This window comes from Camelina sativa, chromosome 8 (assembly GCF_000633955.1).
Source record: "Camelina sativa cultivar DH55 chromosome 8, Cs, whole genome shotgun sequence".
Lineage (NCBI taxonomy): Eukaryota > Viridiplantae > Streptophyta > Magnoliopsida > Brassicales > Brassicaceae > Camelina > Camelina sativa.
In genome coordinates, this window is record NC_025692.1 from 6,051,614 (window position 1) to 6,066,643 (window position 15,030).

Genomic DNA, 15,030 nt, shown 5'->3' on the forward strand with positions numbered 1-15,030 from the left:
TGTGGTACAGTTAAGAGATCAATGGAACAAATTAGTGTTACCAACGAACAAACAAAAGATCGACAAGGTCACCCTCTGTTCTCTGCTTCGAACATACATATTTGGACAATAATTGAAAGCGGAATGTTTAACATGCACTTGGATTATTAATAAAAGTTGAAATACAAAGGCTCGTTACGAGACCAACCAAAGGTTCATAAGAAAACAGAAAATGAAACTTGACAAGGGATATAAGTTTTCGGAAACAGAAACCAGGTGAAGAAGATCACCTCCCAAGTGCATGAGACTCGAACAACCACACTTTTGATCACAGAAAAAGCTCAGAAGCTTCCACCACGAAGACGAAGAACCAAGTGAAGAGTCGACTCCTTCTGGATGTTGTAATCTGCAAGAGTCCGACCATCCTCAAGCTGTTTCCCAGCGAAGATGAGTCTCTGTTGGTCTGGTGGGATCCCTTCCTTGTCCTGAATCTTAGCTTTAACGTTATCAATAGTGTCTGAGCTCTCAACTTCCAAAGTGATGGTCTTACCGGTAAGGGTCTTCACAAAAATCTGCATACCACCACGGAGACGAAGCACAAGATGGAGAGTAGACTCCTTTTGGATATTGTAGTCAGCGAGGGTGCGTCCATCTTCAAGCTGTTTCCCAGCAAAGATGAGTCTCTGCTGGTCAGGTGGGATCCCTTCCTTGTCTTGAATCTTTGCCTTGACGTTATCAATTGTGTCTGAGCTCTCAACCTCCAAAGTGATAGTCTTGCCAGTTAGGGTCTTCACAAAAATCTGCATACCACCTCTCAGACGAAGCACCAAATGGAGGGTGGACTCTTTCTGGATATTGTAATCAGCCAAGGTGCGACCATCCTCTAGCTGCTTACCGGCAAAGATAAGCCTCTGCTGATCCGGTGGGATTCCCTCTTTATCTTGGATCTTAGCTTTGACATTGTCAATAGTATCTGAGCTCTCAACCTCCAAAGTGATGGTTTTACCGGTGAGAGTCTTAACAAAGATTTGCATACCACCTCTCAGACGAAGCACAAGATGGAGAGTAGACTCCTTTTGGATATTGTAGTCAGCAAGAGTCCTTCCGTCCTCAAGCTGCTTACCAGCGAAGATAAGCCTCTGCTGGTCCGGTGGGATTCCCTCTTTATCTTGAATCTTTGCTTTGACATTGTCAATGGTGTCCGAGCTCTCAACCTCGAGGGTGATGGTTTTGCCTGTCAACGTCTTGACAAAGATCTGCATACCACCTCTTAAACGAAGAACCAAGTGGAGGGTTGATTCTTTCTGGATGTTGTAATCAGCCAAGGTGCGGCCATCTTCAAGCTGTTTACCGGCAAAGATCAATCTTTGCTGATCCGGAGGAATGCCTTCCTTGTCCTGGATCTTAGCCTTAACATTGTCGATGGTGTCGGAGCTCTCGACCTCAAGGGTGATGGTCTTACCAGTGAGTGTTTTCACGAAAATTTGCATCTGGCAAAAAGAACCAAGCAAGTGGAAGTCAATAAACAAAATCGTAAACCTAAATTAGAAGAAATCAAAACAAAACCAAAGAACGGATCTACAACTTTAAATTGATAAAGTAACAAAGGAGATAAAAGAAAAAACCCTAATTTCCCTATGATAATTGGACAATCAAGCAAGAAACTGAACAGATCCAAACGATATAACAAAAACCTTAAAATTGAATAGATCGTGGTTGATAACCCTAATTTCCCTACGATAATTGCACAATCAAGCAAGAAACTGAACAGATCCAAACGATATTACTACTTCTCAAGGCAAAGAAAGATCACAAAATTCTACAACACGCAAATCTAATCGAAAAGATCAAAACCATACGAAGAAGACGATGTACCTTGAAAGAGAGAATCGTTCGGAAGAGATTTGAAGAGCGATCTTTTTAGGTGAAGGTTTGGTTTGGGAAGAGATGAAGAAGAATCAGAACAACGCCTTCTATTATATAGTGTGGTGGTGACCTATAGGCCCAAAATCAAAACCGACTTTTATTATTGGGCCCAAAACCGACTCTTATTTATTTAATTAATAAAATTGTAATTGTATTTATTACTCCGGGGTTGTCTCGAAGCTTCGAGAGTGATTTATAAATTCATAACTCTGACTAGTCAGTTTGTCCAAAAAAAAAAAAAAAAGAAAAAACTTTGACTAGTCCTCCTAATCACTCAGTCCCAGATATTAGATTTGGTTTCGGTTCAATTTTTTATTGTAGGATTCACATTAGAACCGGAAAAAAATCGGTTTGTTTATGGTTTGGATTTGGTTCTTTTATGGAGTTGTATGGAGTTTAGGATTCATTCATTCGCATGTCTTTGGATATTTAAGATTTTTTCGGTTTTTTCTTGATAATTTTTTTTTTTTTTTGCATTTTCGTATTTTTGGATACTCGGTTTAAAAATTGTTAATGTACATGCATATACTCCCTCCGATTCAAAATATAAGATGTTTTAACTAAACCATACAGATTAAGAAGTCTTTACTTTTAACAAGTTCAACCAATCAGAAATAATACTGCATAATATAAAATACTAAACTAATCTAAAAGTTGCATAAAAACTTGAAAACATCCTATATTATGAAACAAAAAACTTCTCTAAAACATCTTATATTTTAAAACGGAGAGAATATAATTTATATTGTATTTCATATATTTTCGGATATCTAAAATATTGGTTCCAATTTGATTCTAGTTCTGAAATTAAAATTTATTTGGATATTTTAGAACTTCATTTTAGTTCTTTTCGGTTCCCTTAATTTTTCCCGAGTGACTTTGTTCATCCTTCATAACTCGGGCCATATATATAAATCCAAATGGCAACACCGTATATAGTGCGATAAACTGTTTAGATTATAATAAAATTTTAAGTAGCTGAGAAGCCTCTTAGACATCTGCAATGTAATATGCTTATTAGTTGTTACAAGCCGAAGAGACATGAGAAATGAAACATTGAGGAACAATAACAACCACATAAAGAAAACACAACCATTTGAATATGCTTAAGGAGGAACTCGAATAACAAAACACGCATAAAACACATTTCAATAGAAAATTAGAGAAAAATGAAAACTAAGTGAAGCTTAATTAGTTCCTCCAAGCACACCCTTAAGCTTCTTGACTTCTTCGTCGCTGAGGAACGTTGTGGCTTCAACGAGTTCCGAAGGCAAATCGTTTGCAAACAGAGCAAACGATGTAATCTGGAGTCCCGGGGAAGGGCTTCCAAAGGCGACAAAGGCCAAGGCAGGGCCTTTCCCGGAGTTAAGCTGAAAATGAAGAAGCCCTTGAGGAAACACCATCGTATCGCCTCTGTTTAGTGTCTTCAAGTAAACTTTGTTAGCAGAAGATATAAATCCAGCGCAAATGGTGCCTTGTATGACCACAAGGACCTCAGAAGCACCAGGATGAGTGTGAAGAGGGATGACACCACCACCGGCTAAGTCAAGGCGAGCCATAGAGATACCAAGACCATTGATACCTGCGAAAGCTGGCGCAAAAGCAGGAGTAACTGCGGCTTTAATGATGTTCGAAGTGTTTCCAGCTTTGCCGAGGCCTGAAAATACGAAGTCATTTTCGTTGACCTGGTCAGGGTTCTTGCAAGAGTACCCTGATGGGCTTTGAGGACCCTTTGGATCAGCTACACAAAAGTCTTGAACAGAGGCAAAAGCGATGGATGAAAAGAGGGAGATGATGAAGAAAACATGGATTATCATCTTCATTTTTCTTTAAATGTTATAGATAAGAGCTCTTCTTGAAGTTATGAGGCAGAAAGAGAGGACGTCTGGTTTATATAGACACTTTTTAAGATATTGATATGGTTAACGTGAGGATGGTCTTGAAGCAAGCAAGAGGGATCTTTTTTTTTTTAGCATTGCATGCATGTGAACTTTGGGTGTACGTACGTGGGTTAAACCCCACATGGCTGTGATGGGGTTCCATGTCAGAGATTTTTGTCAGTCTGGAGGATGGTGCTAAATGGTTCGTTTTCAGTAAGATAAAACTATTTTAAGAAAAAATTTTCTACTATACTAGCAAAGTGTAAAACTAATCTCCTGTTTCATGCAAACTGCAAAGTATAAATATTTACAAAAATGTCAAGTACGCAAATGGTAAATTTCGTACAGGACGTTTTACTTCAAAATTATATATATTCTTACAATTTACGAAGAAGTTTATTGTGTGTGTGTGCGTATATATATATATATATATAACTAAATTTGATATAATTTAGGTTTCTAAGAAGTTTCAGAATATCATCAGTACTGTAATTGGATTATCAGTAATTTCCAGAGACAAATTTACGTTTATCATGAGAGAAGGGAATTCATCTGCCAACCGTTTAGCAAATTAAGGAAGGTTATCGAACATCATTAGTCATTACTCATTAACAATGACTTTTCCTCTTATTGACTTAAAACTCTTGTCGTTGTACAACAAAGACTTTGTCGACTTAGCTGAAAGCGATAAAGTTTCAAAAATTAGAGTTTGCGTTTGATATAAAATTTGCATTGATCTCCAAATAATTAGATAAAGTTTTGATAATAATGACCTCTTCCTCCTGTGGATTAAACTTTTTTTGGAAAAAATCTCAATTCATCCTTGTGTTTTCCTTGCACGTTCTCACAAGAAAATAAATCAATTCAATTTCTATGAAAATGTGGCTTAGACCTACAGTTCATGAATTCAATTCATTTCATATAAAAGAAAAAAACACGATATGATTTAGTATAGAAAAATACAAGAGATATTTCTCATGTCATTAATTGCCACTTGCTTTTTCATATAATCTTCATAAATCCTAAATCTAAGTGTCACTACATGGAATGTGAACCAAATTTAATCTCTTGGTTCCACTAGACTTCTTAGTATACTTCTACTTCTTTTCGTATAAACAGATTATCCAATAAAATTTGAAGCGACACTGAATTACATAATAGCTTAGCATTAAGAAAATAAAATCATTAAGTTGAGTTCAGACAACTAAAATATATACAACGTTGTTAAATTCGAAGGCTAAAAACTGTTAGAAGCTCCAGAGGTGTTTTAAGGAAATCAAAATATCTAAAAAAGTGGCCGCCCTTTTGATAAGATATTTTGTAACGAAAGGAATGGCGAAGAAGAGAAGAGAGATAGGTGTGGTCCAGTTTTGGGTAAAGAGCAAACATGTCTCTTCATTCTCTAATTTGGACTCCTCTGCACAGTTACTTATCCTCTCATCTCAGCAACTTACAAAATCGTGTGGCTCTTCATTGTTCCCTCTAGCTTAGGGCATTTATACTATCTCTCAAGTCTAGTCCGTATAAAGGCAATATAACTATATAAGTTAATATGGCTTCGGGACTTGGATTTTTGACTCCAATTTTTAACGAAGATCTATTTAGGTGTTGGTTGGCCACGTGGATGAGTGCGTATTTCAAAGAAAAAAATCCAAAACGTTAATGAGTTACCATTCATAGTTAATAGTATTCTTTAATGTGTGTTTTTGGTTTTTTTTTAAATAGTAAATTATTTGCGGATCTCAATACAACATTAATGCATTCGGGATAGAATAACGCATTTCAATTTTGCAATATGAGCAAAACCCAGCGGTCCAATAAATCTGCACCTTGTAAATAATAGATAATAATTAAAAAATAATAAAAATTGTGTATATAAGGAAAGAAAGAAAAGAAACAATTACTCACACAAATATTATCTCTCTCATTGTTCTCTCTCTCCGTTTCTTTTAATTTTTTTTCTTCTCCTCACAAGATAGCAATTAGCAACTATCATTATCCTAAAGGTAATGTATTTTGTAGTTAAATTATTATTGTTATTACAAAATTACAAATTTTTAAAATTGTATTTATTTAGTTTAAGAAATTTGAATTGAACATCATATTATTTATTTAAAAATTAGATATTATTTTTATAATTTTTATCCAACAAAAATAATTTACATAACTCATATATTTATTAAAGTTATAACTTATGTACTTAATCAAATTGTATATAGATTAGAAAAAGTTATGCAATTTGTAAATAGATTAGAATAAGTTATGTACTTTATAAATTTTATATCAAAAATATATAATTAATTATATCATATGTCCCAGTTTCATGCTGGTCCTTCTCCAAGGAATAAACATGAATTGTTCAACCAATGTCATGCATCTTTACGTTATGTTATTGAAAGAACGTTTGGAGTTTGGAAGAAGAAGTGGAGGATACTTTCTGATTTTCCAAGATATAATGTTCAAATTCAGAAAAGAGTGGTAATGACTACAGTGGGACTACATAATTTCATCAGGATTTCAAATTTCTCAGATGCAGATTTCGCAGATGTAATGACTGAGACAAACATCAACCAAAATTTTGAGCATGATATAGGTGATATGGATGCAACAGAGATAGCAAATGGAGAAGCTATGACGTAAATAAGAGATACTATTGCAAATATGTTATGGGAAAATCAAAGTACTCGATAATTTTTTTTTAAAAAATTGTATCTTTTTATAGTTGAACTTTTTATCAATATGTCAAAAAATAAATTTTTACTTTTTGATCGACAATAGTATTTAAAGTTCATTAATATAATTTTTTTTATTATTAATTACTAAAATAAGATAATATACAATCATACTAATTATTAATTAATTAATTTATAATATAATTATTTATAATATGTAATCCGCACCGCTTTTCTTTTTTTTACCATTCAGACATTTTATTGTGAACCGCAAATAATTTTTTCACCAATCAAATATCATTTTGTACCGCTAACTTGATATAAACCGCACTTGTTCCGCAAATATATTTCTCCCGCATGAACCGCAGTTGAACCGTACCGCACTATCAATTTTTTTGTCCCGCACAGTCAAATACGCCGTTACCATTCGGACCCTTAGTTTCATTTTTTGTTTTTTTTTTTTGTACATTTTACATCAATAAAACGACATGCGGAAGAGGAACTTCATCTTGCGCTTGACATTGTAGTTTTTTTCAAGAATTCACGAAAGCAACAATAAGCAGATAAAAGAAAAAAGCTTATAATACTTTATTTACATTAATTAAGCTCAATGATTGAGCCTCAATCGAACTATTAACTAACTACTCTTAAGTCTGTAACTAATGTGGCCAAAATTTTCAGTTGATGCATGGGCTTCTTGAGATTTATAGTAGTTACATTACATATAAATCGTCCCATTTCTGTGTGTTTGTTAAAGTGAAGCCAAAAACTTGGCTCATGCATGGGCTTCGTGAATTTTGTAACATATAAGAAATAACCTTTACAATGTAGAAATAGATAAACCCAAAAGTAAGAAGCCCACGACGAAAAAAAAACATGCATACGTACGTAAAACAAACTAAAACTAAGCTACAAGTGATCGGAATAAAAATACAATTATAAAGGAACTTGCATAAGAAAATGTTTGAAACATCTACTAGAGTTACAAATTTACAATTAGCATATCATTATTATGAAATATAAGATCAATCTATTAAAATATATGGTTCTTTCATAAAAAAAAAAAAACTAGGAAAACAATAATGTGGAATAACATGAAAGATATAAATACCAAAGACAACAAGCGAAGAGTGTCAGAGGAGGAGATGAGTATATACAATTCCACATAATGCATCGAGCCATATGCTAGATTGACAAGTTGCATTTAATAATTTGGATTTCCATCACTTTTTTTATTGCAGACAAGGTCCACACCAATCCTTCTCTGACATTTATTTTGTACCCAAAACTTAATCTAATTTCGTTTTCGACCCCTCTTTTTTTTATTTTATTTATAGCCTCTTGACACAGACAACACCTCAGCCTCTCTTTAATGGGACCTCTAGAAAATACAATAAACACTCTCTCAGGAAAGATGAGAGAAAAGACCTTCACATTCTGACTCTATCTGATCCCTCAGTTGGATCCGTACCGTACAAGAACCCAGAAACCCTTGATCAATTATTACACGAACCCTATTCCGAATTTCTCTTCTTCTTCTTTTTCACCATGAAAATCTTTTTTTTTTTACTCTCCTCCTCCACTCTGCTGAATTATTCTCTCTGACTTCTTTTATCAAAAAAAGAATATAGTTTAGCAATTAATACGAATATCTCTGAGATCTTTTGTTAAAAAGAAAAAAAAATATAAGAACCCATCGGACATAAGCAGTGAATGTTATGTCGGATCTCTGTTATAGATGTTTAGTCAATTTTGTATCTAGTTGTGTCCTACGAATCTCGTGAAAACTTGGCTATATAATCTAGTTATCATTCAGTTATGATTTATCTCAGACTGTGGTATAAAGCTTAGCCGTGAGTAAATCGAATTCTGTAATTAACCGATTCTATAGTTTTTGAACTAGTCAGTGTACGTACGTATCCATGATTAATTAAGCTAGTATCAAATTATTTGCCCTCTTCTTGGCTCTTGCCTTGGAAAAAAAAAGACTTACAAATAATGCATTATTTTCGTAGGAAACAAAAAGTACAAAAATTTAAATTCAACAGTAGGCGCGCTGACAACAATAGGAACATGTTAAACTACTCCTACCATTTAAAAAAAAAAATAGTTTGATAATTATTTTATAATTTAACTAGCTTGGGCATGTGATTTAGAACCCAAAAAAAGAAAAGAAAAATCTGAGGTTAAAGATTGAAACAATGAAACATGTAAAATTAATATTAAAATTTTTAAGAATATTAACAAGCAAAATAAAGTGATGATTCTTTAATGAGTTACGTCTAAGAAAATAATGCATAGTTGTAGTAGTCGTTTCTTCAATCATTTCAATGTGGTTGATTTTTTTTGTTTTAATTTTTTTCACTGCAAAAGGATTGTAATTTTTTGACAGGATAACAAGTTTTATATGAATTTTTACTGTCGATCATTATTGTACATTTCATAGCTGCAAAAATTTCCTTCCTCAGGGTAGTTATCGTTCAACTTCAAACTAGTGCCGTATGGCCCGTATCTAACATGTTGTAAGATGTGTTTTTGCAATGGATCCACGATAAATTAGGAAAAGTTGTATGTAAAGACCCAAAACAAGATGTGTTTTAATTTGTTTTAACATAATAACATGTTATATATGATCCGTATCTAGTATTAAACAGAACCCACGATGTCATTGCTTTTAGATTGATTTTGTTGATACGTTCACATAATTTGTGATATAGTATCTCATGGATAAACCCCAAAAAAAAAAAAACATATCCCATGGGAGGCTCGCTTAGTAATCATCACTTACAAAAAGACAAAAATATTCACAGTTAATTACAAAAATCAAGAAAGAGTTTCTTCCTTTTAAGAGATAAAGAAGAAATGAACCAAAAAATATGACTTATAGAGAAAATAACTATAATGATGCCAACAAAAAGAAAAAAAAAATAAAAAAGGAAGAGAAAATAGCTATAATAATAATAATAATGTTTAGAAAGCTAAACAACAGGGATTAGAACATAGATTTTTACAATTGCAAAAACAACAAGAACAAAGTCGTACCTTGGGACATCTAAAACAAGATGACCATCTGATCTTGCAGTTGCAGTTGCAGCTGCAGCATGAACTGTTCTTTTTACTCAGACACGACGGTCGAGCGCAACTGCAACTGCGGAAACATTTGGGAATGCAGCAAGACAAGTCCGGGCAAGAACAACAGCAACCTCGGAAGCATGAACAGCTCGGACAACTTGGGCAGCTCGGTCTTGGGCAACAACAAATGCTTGAGCAGCATGATCCGTCGCAGCATTTGGACCCAATGCAGCTGCAAGATGTACAGCTACAGCACTTGGGCTTCTTCAGATGGCACGAACACTTGGATTGGCAGCAACAGCAGAAACTCACCAGTCTCAAACACGGGCCACTGCATCGAGTTATTAGTTAATCAGATCACATTGTTAAGACAAGCTTTAGACATTTGTCATTCTATCCATCTAAGATCAAGCATTACCAAAAAACAGTTCTTACTATTTGATGCCTTATTCAGATTTTATATAAGATGTTGAAAATATAATATTTCTAAACTTAAAGCACCCTAAAATTCTTACCAGAGCCACTTCCAGAAGCGGCAGGATCTTCGACTTTTTCGTTGTCTGTCCGTATGAGAAAAAAAAACAACGCAACGGAATTGTAAGAGCAGGCAAAGTAAGAGAAAAGTGAAGTCACTGAGTGAACTAGATATATAACGCTTACGCAGGGATCATTGGGTCAGAATTTGCAACTACAAAATCAGAGACCCTGCCACAATAAAAACATTTTTATTTATCAAATAAACCAAACCGAATAAAAACTGATACAATATTTTGAAAAAACAGAGAGGTCATCTCACTCTTTGCAGCATCTAGAAGCTGGTTGTACTCCTTCTACGAATTTAATTTCCCCCTGCTCCATGAGGTCATTCGAAATATTAATTAAGAAATTAACCTCATTCATTAATTAACTAACCCAAAGCTAAGTGTTACTATTTGCTTGTGAAATATGAGAAAAGCTAATTTCACAAGAAGACACTGATGGGACAAACACATATAGTGTAACAAAAACTTATTTAATTTCCCAAAAATATGCCATTATAGAAAGTAGTAAAACATAAGGGTAATGGGGAAAGCAACGTGAAGAAAAAGGTGAACAAGAATTGGGTCCTTTCAAACGCAGATAGCAAATAAAGACAAAAACTTTCACAAAAATTGATTGATATGGAAAAGCAAAACAAAACAAAATCGAAGCTAACCAAATTCATTATATATTTTTAAAGATCTATACTCAGCTTTCCCTACTTTGCTCTCTTCTAATGCCTTCTCTTTTTTTCTTTTCTTCTTTTTCTTTATCATTTTCCTTTAAATACTCTCTTTGACTAAGCACTCACTTTCATAGTACACATGCACGAACACATTACGCCTCTCAGTGATGCAAACAGCAACAGAGTAAATGGGCGTCTCATCAATCACTTGACACCACACGATGATCACATTTTTTTTTTTACTTTTAACATTTAACATTTACTTTTTACAATAGTATTTGATAACAAAACAAATCCTGATTAAAAGAGGTTTAGAATAGAAGTTAGTTGAAAAAGCATAGGAACTTAATTAGTTTAGTTTTGTAATCAATAGATCCGTTGAGACTCCCTCAACTAACAAAAGTTTTAAATGATTCAAATTAATGTTCAATTTAAAAACATGCATATACTAGTATCATATGGAGTAGTACGAGTTTGAAATTAATTAGATATAAATGTGTCTGATGACAGAAATTAAATTACTCTTTTAGAGAGCATCTAAGAGAATAAAGAAAAATTAAATGTCTTGGTTTCTACTTTCTATAATTGCTGTCAAACATAACACAATGGTCCAGAATCCAAACCAACCTGGATATAGTAGGAACCAAGTTTTTATTTAATAAAATCAGTACCCTCTTTTCTCACAAAAACAAAATAAATAAAATCAAATTGTACTTAGATTACTTACACAAGAAAAGTTTTACTAATAAGTAATTCATATTCGTTGACAAAAAAAAAAAAAAAATCATATTCTAATCACTAGTATCAAAATGAGTAATGAAATTCAAAATATTCGGACACTTCCTCAGAGTAATCAAAATGACAGATTAAAAAAACAATAGTATATGAAAAGGACTGTTTTAAAAAAATAAAAAATATAATAATAATTTTAAGTACTTTTTTCTAATTTAAAGAACTTGCCTCGAGAAAACCAATCTCTCTCTCGAGCATCTGAACTCTCGCCGCCTCTCTGCGTTTCCCGTACAAATCTGGATACTCCGGCGGAGACTTAGGACGAGGCGGCGGTAGTGACGAAGGAGCAAAAGGAGACGAACCCACTTCACCACCAGCACCACCATGGCCAGCTCCTCCTCCTCCACCACCGCCAGAAGGAGCAGACATTTCGAGAGAGAAGTGGTTTGTTTGAGAGTCTTGAGATAGAAACATGCAGTATTGTAACTTAAGAGAAAAGTGAACAAAAAAGTGTCAAGAAGAAGAAAGAAGAAGAAGAAGCGGCGAGTGAGTGAGTAAGTGAGAAAAACAATGCAAAGGAGAGAGAGAGAGAGAGATTAGTAAAAAGAGTATAGTAGTAGAAGAAGAAGTAGTAGAGAGGGAAAGAGGTGAAGGGGTGGGTGGCAGAGGCAGTAATAATAGCATCTGACAAGGATTATTACTTACCTTCCTCTGCCCCTTTTAAGGCTCCGTGTCTCTCTTCCTTCTTTTTTCTTTTATACAACTTTTTTTATTTTACTAGTTTTATAACCACATTTTAGGATCGACGACGACCATATATATAACAAAAGACTTCTTGTTTCTAATAGTTCATTTCCTATGTCTTATTAAAGAAATCTTCAACTTTGTGTTATTCAAATTATGTTGGTTTCATACATTTATATCAATATCGTTAATAGAGTGAACGACCCTTTATTTGGTGTACATGAAAAATAAAGAGAAGTTGAAGATGATAAATGACATATTTCGTTTCTAGTGTTCACCATATGGTCCTTTCACTATAGTACTGTATTTCTCAACTAATTAAATGGTTAGTTTTCTTAATTATAAACCAAATATGATTAGACGAACAAAAAGATCAAATAAAATTTTTGATTATCTCACAAAATTCACCCATTAAAAAAAATGAGAAGAGGAAGAAAAAGAGTTCTTACTTCACATTGATACCAAAGAAGAAAAGAAAAAGAGTTCTTTAAACTGAAGAAAAGCTTCTGTCAGTTTGTGCCATTGCGAGACTTGTTCTAATAATGTTCGTATCTAGCTCATTTTAGCTTTAGAAATGCCCACTCACAGAACAGTCACACCACTAACTGATTTATCACGTTGCCGATTATTTAAGTCTTAAGCTTTTCTATCACCAAAGAAAAACAATGTCTTAAGCTTTTGAAGACTTTTGTCACAAATATACATACAATAGCATCTTTCGTATTAAGCTTTTGAAGTCTTTTGTCACAAAAATGGACACTAAGCATCTTCTTTATCAAGTATATCACTACAATGGACACTAAGCATCTTCTTTATCAAGTATATCACTACAAGTGTTGAAGTGTAATCTATATATAAGGATTAAGAGAGGTCAAGTATAGTACTATATAACTAGAACGCACGTGTGTGTGGATTTGATGGGTGGGAGAAGCAGCCATACAGTGGATCCAGTGGTGAGTCGGAGATACTCATCGGAATCAGAGGCGGTGCTGGTGGTGCGGCGCCGACCGTCCATGGTGAACGGAGGAGGATTTGTAGTGAGCAATAACAATCAACAGGTAGTATTTAGAGTTGGTGGGTGTGGAGTTCTTGGAACCAAAGGCAAGCTTCTCTTGACAAATGGTGACGGTGAAAATTTGCTTCTCATCCGCAAAATGGTAAATTCTAACATCATGTTTATACATACTTAACAGTTTTGATTGCAATAAAACGAGTGAACGTCAAATCTGATTTTAGTATACGATTTAATATCAGGGAGGAATAGTGCAGGCACTGAACATGGTACACAAGAAGTGGGAAGGTTTTGGATATGATAAAGAAGGCACAGAGAGGCTGGTTTTCACATTGAAGGATCCAAAAGATTCATGTCTGGTTCATAACAACAACAGTTCTTCAATCATAATCTTGGTTCACGGTAAACCGAAGAAATTATCAACTCACAAGAGCTACGTGGGGATCAAAGGCTCTTTCACAGAGAGAGATTGTAACATCATGAATTCAGATGGCAGAGCCATAGCTAAGGTAAATTAAACATTACTGTATTCTCTTACTTACTAGTTTAACTTTAATCTAACGTGATTGCTGTATGTGGTGGCAATATCCAAATTTCAAAGTTTCTGACAAAATTGGGATAGCAAAAGTCGTCGACATAATGGTAATAATAATTGAAACAGGTAAGAAGAGATAAAGAGATGGAGGAGGAAATGGTGGGGGAACAAGACGACGGATCTGTATCATGTAATAGTCAAACCAAACGTTGATCAAGCTTTCATCATCGGTCTCATCGCCGTACTCGACTATATCCATGGCGAATCCACCATCTGTTAATATATCTGTTTTTATTCCCTCTTATATATATCCTTATGTCGTCACACATACTTAATTTGTTCAAAAACATTACCAAAAAAGTGTTTGCTTTGAATAATAACATTTGCTTAATCATAAGATTTAAACCATTCAAATTCGCAATTAACTAAAATTATACAGAATTAAACAACACAACAAACTGTAATCAGAATTACAAACATCAAACACACTTTTTTTTTTTTGAGATTTTTTTTTCCGATTTTTAGATTTTTCTCATCAATCAAGCACAGGGACATGGATCATCGGTGGCGGCGTCAGAACCGCCGTCATCAGATCTGAAAACGGCGTATCCGACGGTTAATCCGACGACAATCGCGATGAAAACGCCTCCGTTGAAAGACATAGCAGCAAGCATAAGCAAGTAACCGATCGCAGCGTTGACGCCGAAAAGAAGAATCGAAGCGGCTTTAGCGGCGGATCTGGTACCGGATTTGGGGATGAGAGGAGCGGATACGCCGGAGGAAGAGCGAGCCGGCTGAGGACGACGGGATGAGGAGGAGGAAAGGGATTTGAATTGGACGCGGCGATTCTCGAGGTATTGGTAAAAGGCGGAGAAGACGAAGCAAGCGATCAAAGTGAGGATGTAACTGAGCCACGAGTCCGTTTTCCAGAAATTGAAGAGAATCGTGGCTTTGATTCCCCAGTAGAAGGTCATGTGCATCATCTTCGCGAGCTTTTGATTTTGATCTGATTTTAGCAGCTTCTGATTTGATCGAGTGAGTCTGTGAGAGAAGATGAGAAGATGAACTCTGATATTTGGATTTGGTGACTTTGTTTTGAAGATACGTTTCTTTGTGGGCTCATATTATAGCCCATTGGGCTTCACAATAAAACACTAGTGTCCACTCCAACAACAACCGCCGTTTAAAAGTCACAGGGTCAGAGTGGCATTTTCGTAAATCATCGTGATAGAAGGGGTATTTTTTTAATAACTCCCACGAGATTGAAAAAGCTT

The 15,030-nt window shown here is 34.7% G+C and overlaps 5 protein-coding genes and 1 long non-coding RNA gene across 7 annotated transcripts; 2 read left to right on the plus strand and 4 right to left on the minus strand.

The window, feature by feature from the left end:
* LOC104706408 (polyubiquitin 4) lies at positions 113 to 1,966 on the minus strand. Its single transcript, XM_010422602.2, has 2 exons — positions 1,855 to 1,966; positions 113 to 1,469 (listed from the first exon to the last, which is right to left on the minus strand). The coding sequence occupies exon 2, from the start codon at positions 1,467 to 1,469 to the stop codon at positions 321 to 323; it is 1,149 nt and encodes a 382-aa protein (XP_010420904.1). The 5' UTR covers positions 1,855 to 1,966; the 3' UTR covers positions 113 to 320.
* On the minus strand, positions 2,842 to 3,778 carry LOC104706410 (germin-like protein subfamily 3 member 3). Its single transcript, XM_010422603.1, has one exon. It carries the CDS (start codon positions 3,726 to 3,728, stop codon positions 3,093 to 3,095), a length of 636 nt encoding a protein of 211 aa, XP_010420905.1. The 5' UTR covers positions 3,729 to 3,778; the 3' UTR covers positions 2,842 to 3,092.
* Positions 5,694 to 6,597, plus strand: LOC104706411. The gene is made up of 2 exons (XR_754442.2): positions 5,694 to 5,791; positions 6,105 to 6,597. It is a non-coding gene; the product is annotated as an uncharacterized LOC104706411 (long non-coding RNA).
* On the minus strand, positions 9,317 to 12,261 carry LOC104706412 (guanine nucleotide-binding protein subunit gamma 3-like). Its single transcript, XM_010422604.2, has 5 exons — positions 11,694 to 12,261; positions 10,326 to 10,378; positions 10,190 to 10,234; positions 10,045 to 10,089; positions 9,317 to 9,860 (listed from the first exon to the last, which is right to left on the minus strand). The coding sequence occupies exons 1-5, from the start codon at positions 11,937 to 11,939 to the stop codon at positions 9,428 to 9,430; spliced, it is 822 nt and encodes a 273-aa protein (XP_010420906.1). The 5' UTR covers positions 11,940 to 12,261; the 3' UTR covers positions 9,317 to 9,427.
* On the plus strand, positions 12,888 to 14,036 carry LOC104706415 (protein LURP-one-related 16-like). Of its 2 annotated transcripts, none has more exons than XM_019228361.1 (3): positions 12,888 to 13,366; positions 13,464 to 13,730; positions 13,883 to 14,036. In XM_019228361.1, exons 1-3 carry the CDS (start codon positions 13,127 to 13,129, stop codon positions 13,967 to 13,969), a joined length of 594 nt encoding a protein of 197 aa, XP_019083906.1. In that variant the 5' UTR covers positions 12,888 to 13,126; the 3' UTR covers positions 13,970 to 14,036. The 2 variants fall into 2 exon arrangements, with proteins under 2 accessions (XP_019083906.1, XP_019083907.1); XM_019228362.1 differs by having other exon boundaries at positions 13,479 to 13,730.
* LOC104706414 (copper transporter 5) lies at positions 14,153 to 14,830 on the minus strand. The gene has a single exon (XM_010422608.2). The coding sequence runs from the start codon at positions 14,737 to 14,739 to the stop codon at positions 14,296 to 14,298; it is 444 nt and encodes a 147-aa protein (XP_010420910.1). The 5' UTR covers positions 14,740 to 14,830; the 3' UTR covers positions 14,153 to 14,295.